We start from the raw sequence: 4496 nt of genomic DNA on the forward strand, positions 1-4496 counted from the left end.
GCCAACTGCTGTTTCAATGGATGGGAAGTACTCCTGAAGACGACTTTAACTTCACTGTGAAGGTTTTTAACAAAGACGGGATTGGACTTCACGGGGAGACTAAACATCACTGCAGCCGTACCAATCACCAACACCGCAAAAAGCGTCCACATTATAAAAAACAGTTTGAATACCATGTTTTAGAGACACACAGCTTGGTACTTATATATCTACTTTTAATATGGTTGATTTTACTTATAATGTTAGATCTATCTGTTATTACTTAAAGTGTATGTTGTTTTGAATGAATAACTAAAGAAAGAATTTTCCTTTACAGGCAATACCGAGGAACTTTGTTCGAGAACACCAGCTAAATGACTACCGTAGAGCTGTGCTGTCATTTGGTCATGTGAAGTTTTTGGTACAGCTGGTTGTTAGGAGAGATCCGAGAAGACCTGAAGACAACAACCATCTAGTGATGTATACAAACTGGCAGCGTATCATGGATGAAATGGGAATATCTGTGAGGAAAAAGCTGAGATTTGAGATAGTCGAAGAAAAAAGTGTAACAGGAGATAAAATACACTTTGAAGTTTGTTGACATAGTCTTTGAACATCTTTCAGCCTTTAATAATTTATGTTTTAATTGACATGTTTGATGGACAAATTTCTTCTTCGACTATTTTCCATTACATTTCCCGGTCGCTCAACAAAAAGAAATATAAGACTCAAAATTAATAAAATAGTATACAACTTGTAATTACAAATAACAGTATTTTAAAAATCTGCTCCTACCAAAGGGACAAACTCAACATTTGTTTCGCTAAACTTTGCAAACTAAAAGGTCTGTTGAAGACAACCACTGTTGAAAGAAAGTCTGTTAAACCAAACAACCTCAGCTCATGAACCAAACAAACTCTGCTGATGAACCAAAAGGTCTGTTAAGACAAAGACTGCTGAAGCAAAGGTCTGCTAAAGAGAACCTTTGCTGATGAAGCCAAATGTATGATGAACCTAAGTTCTGCTGTCGACCAACATATATTACACAATTCAACAGAAGATCTATAATATAAGATCTTTAACAGATGATGATCAACAGCTCATAAGGTCTGTTGAAGCACGCTATAACAGTGCTTAGCCTTTAACAGATCTTTAACAGTTCTTAGGGGTTAACAGATGATAGCACGCTATAACAGTGCTTAGCCTCTAACAGATGTTAATGTATCTCAGACCCTAACAGTTTTCCCACTAACCAATTGATTAAATTTTCATTCATTAATCTAACAATAATATACAACCCTACTATTTGTCCAGTCCATCAATATCACCAAAAATGTATATAATGTATAATAACAATATTATATAACAAACAAAAGGTTAACTTTACTTAATATTCTAACCATAGACATTACATACCATATTCATCATTGTACCCCTTACAAAGCAAACTTTTAACCACAATTTGTTAAAACAACAGTAAACGGACATAAATAAAAACCACAAGGATTCTTCAAAAATAAGTGGTTTCTACTTATCTCTCATAAGAATTGTTTTTTCATAAGCATCTAATTGTTAACCTTAGTCAGCTTCTTCCGGGTTCTTCTCACATTAGTGGATAGCTCACCAACGTTTACAACATCAGCATCTTGAGCCATCCGTTTTCCATTGGGACTTGATCCAGAATCCTTTTCAACTTCAACGGCTGAAGAGTCGGCCGTAACAGATACAACATCCTTGCAATAGATCACAAAACACCTATTGATCTCATTTAATAAAATAATGAACTCTTTTTAAACATACTAAACATACTTTAAAAATAAATACTCACCCTTGAAGTTCGTTCAAGAGACACCTGAGAAGATTCTGAAAGGTTAACATCTTTAACGTCAGCTACCTCTTGAGTAACCTAAAGGATCATAATATATGATATCATATAAAAAAGTGCAGAATCCAGTCTTTAAAACTCAAAAGAAAAATAAATAGATTGAAAGAGTAATTTTATATGCTAGCTCATCAGTATTTTCATCACCATTACCATCTCCACCAATCAACTCAGCAATTATTACTGGATCATCACATGTTTTTTGCACAGTATAAACACGATGGTCATTTTTAAGATTGAACTCTGAAACATCAATCTTAAAAGCAGCCTTCTTATCAACCAATCGAAATATCTCATGAGGGAAACATCCAGTATCATTGGCCTTAACCTGCCTCTCTCTTATGTCACTTGCTGCTAATCCAAGAAGCTTCTGAACATCTCAATCAAACATAACAAAAGAAACACTACCACTCTCATCCTGCACCCGGACTTGCACCTTGAACCTGAAATATACACAAATGACTAAGTAAACTGCAAAACTATATTCAAATATCACTCTTAGAATGTTACTTATATAAATATAACGTCAAATAATCATCATTGCTTACTTTGTGGTGATCGACGTACATTCACTATGACATTTGGGACAAACCAAAGAAGTCGCAGGCAATCGAAGAATATCATCTGAAACATTTTCAACATTCTGCAAGTATTCACTTTTACCCATCACCTTCTTGAAACACTTACGACAGGCAGTATAAAACCAACCATACTCTTCTTGCACAATCTTAATTGTCGCAACCACAACACAAGACATTTCCTGCATAAACAATATATGAACTTGTAATCTCTAGTTTGACAAACATGCAGGTGACAAACCAAACAAATAACCAAACTATATAAAAAGATGTGAAACCTTTTCTATCTCAATAATCTCATCAACATGTTTCTTCACACCATCAGTTACAAATTCTTTATGCAATGGAAAAACACTCTGAGACGATAGTACTGTTTGAGAAGTAGAACCACTCCCTTGTCCAAACTTCAGTATAAGCCTTTTGAATACCACAAATAACATGAAAACCAAGTATTTGACTTGAACATCTATATACAATAGAAATTACATTGACAAATTACCTCCTCCTTAGCTCATTAACTTCATCAATTTCTTCATTCAGAAAAATCTATGTTGCAAACTTATCACTTTGAACAGTATATTCACCTACATGCAAAAGTATATAGATATTCATTATATACCTGTCTTTATATTCCCAGAAATAAACAATATAGTTATGATTTGCAGAAAGTAACAAAAATACATTTCCATTCCTTACACTTTCCATGTTGTATAACAGCCATCACATGCTCATGAGGTGGGATTTTAGAAATGAAGTCCTTAATCTGCAGAGCATAATCATTTCACACAGTACACCGCAAAACCTCACCCCTACATGAAAAGAATATTCATATGACGATATACTAAAGACTAAGTTATGACCATTTCTTTACAAATCTCTAATATCAAAACCAAATTGAATGAACAAAAACACAAAATCAAAGGAAAGTTATGACATTTATTAAAGTAGCAAACGAGCCATAAATTAACTAACATATTCACTAAGAATAAACTGTTGATCTCATTTATTACGATGATTCAGCATTAGATACAAACACTATAGATCTCATTTATTACCATTATAAGGATCCCACATTAAATACCAACATCTTCATCTTATTTATTAACATCATTAAATACAAACAATGATCTGTACATGATTGCACATGTAAACAACAACTTACTCCAAGTCTTCAATATCGAAATTGATCTTCTTAGTCTCTTTTGGAGGTCGATCAAAGATTTCAAGATCTCCACAACAAACCACAGATCCAGCAACATCTATATATGATCACATTATACAAGAATATAAGTAAAACTCTCTAATATTATACAAGCAAGACATGATTACAAAAATATACACTACCAACACTCAAAGCGTTTAACGCCTCTCCTTGAAGAATATATTCATAAGCTCTGAAGTTGAAATCATATTCAACACCTTGCCAATCTCTCACAGAAGTAACAGTTGTGCATCTATAAAAGTTGATTTTATAAGGCTGCACTACTACTTTATATAAATCTTTATTCTCACCAACACCAAATTTCGACAGAATCACAACAGCATCTTCTTGAAGCTGTCCATCAAAAACAGGTATCAGATGACTCTTAATACCTGCTTGAATCTTAGCACCCTGAAGAACATTTAAAGAAAGTATCTTCTTAGCCTACACCACTACATTCTCTACTAAAACGAAAAAGCAGAGATACAAATTACCTTTTCATCAATTAAGATGAGATCCATCTTGTAACCCTGATTCCATTTTCGAATAATTCTCGCTTTCATGTTCCACATATCTTTCCCAGGATTCAAATCGTTTACAAAACTAAGATTGTTACTGTCAACTGATATTGACATGCTTCTAATTCGGAATTCGGATTGTGATTAAGTTTCAAATTTTAAAATCAGAGAAGATGAAAGGGTGATGAAATATGAAGAGGGAAATGAGAAGAAAAGGCTTATATAAGAAGGATGATTGACAGGAGTTTCTGAGTGACATGCATTAATTGCTAATTACTTATTCCCATGCATTTTTGAATTTGAATTTCCCGGTAATTAGCCTTAAACATCTGCTGATC

At 33.6% G+C, this 4496-nt stretch overlaps 1 protein-coding gene across 1 annotated transcript; it reads right to left on the minus strand.

The window, feature by feature from the left end:
• Positions 1 to 1544: 1544 nt before the first annotated feature.
• On the minus strand, positions 1545 to 4275 carry LOC110944378. Its single transcript, XM_022186040.1, has 9 exons — positions 4135 to 4275; positions 3784 to 4051; positions 3602 to 3698; positions 2718 to 2856; positions 2410 to 2621; positions 2298 to 2304; positions 1986 to 2231; positions 1808 to 1885; positions 1545 to 1712 (listed from the first exon to the last, which is right to left on the minus strand). The coding sequence occupies exons 1-9, from the start codon at positions 4273 to 4275 to the stop codon at positions 1545 to 1547; spliced, it is 1356 nt and encodes a 451-aa protein (XP_022041732.1).
• Between the last annotated feature and the right edge of the window lie 221 nt (positions 4276 to 4496).

Source organism: Helianthus annuus, chromosome 16 (genome assembly GCF_002127325.2).
Source record: "Helianthus annuus cultivar XRQ/B chromosome 16, HanXRQr2.0-SUNRISE, whole genome shotgun sequence".
Taxonomy (NCBI): Eukaryota; Viridiplantae; Streptophyta; class Magnoliopsida; order Asterales; family Asteraceae; genus Helianthus; species Helianthus annuus.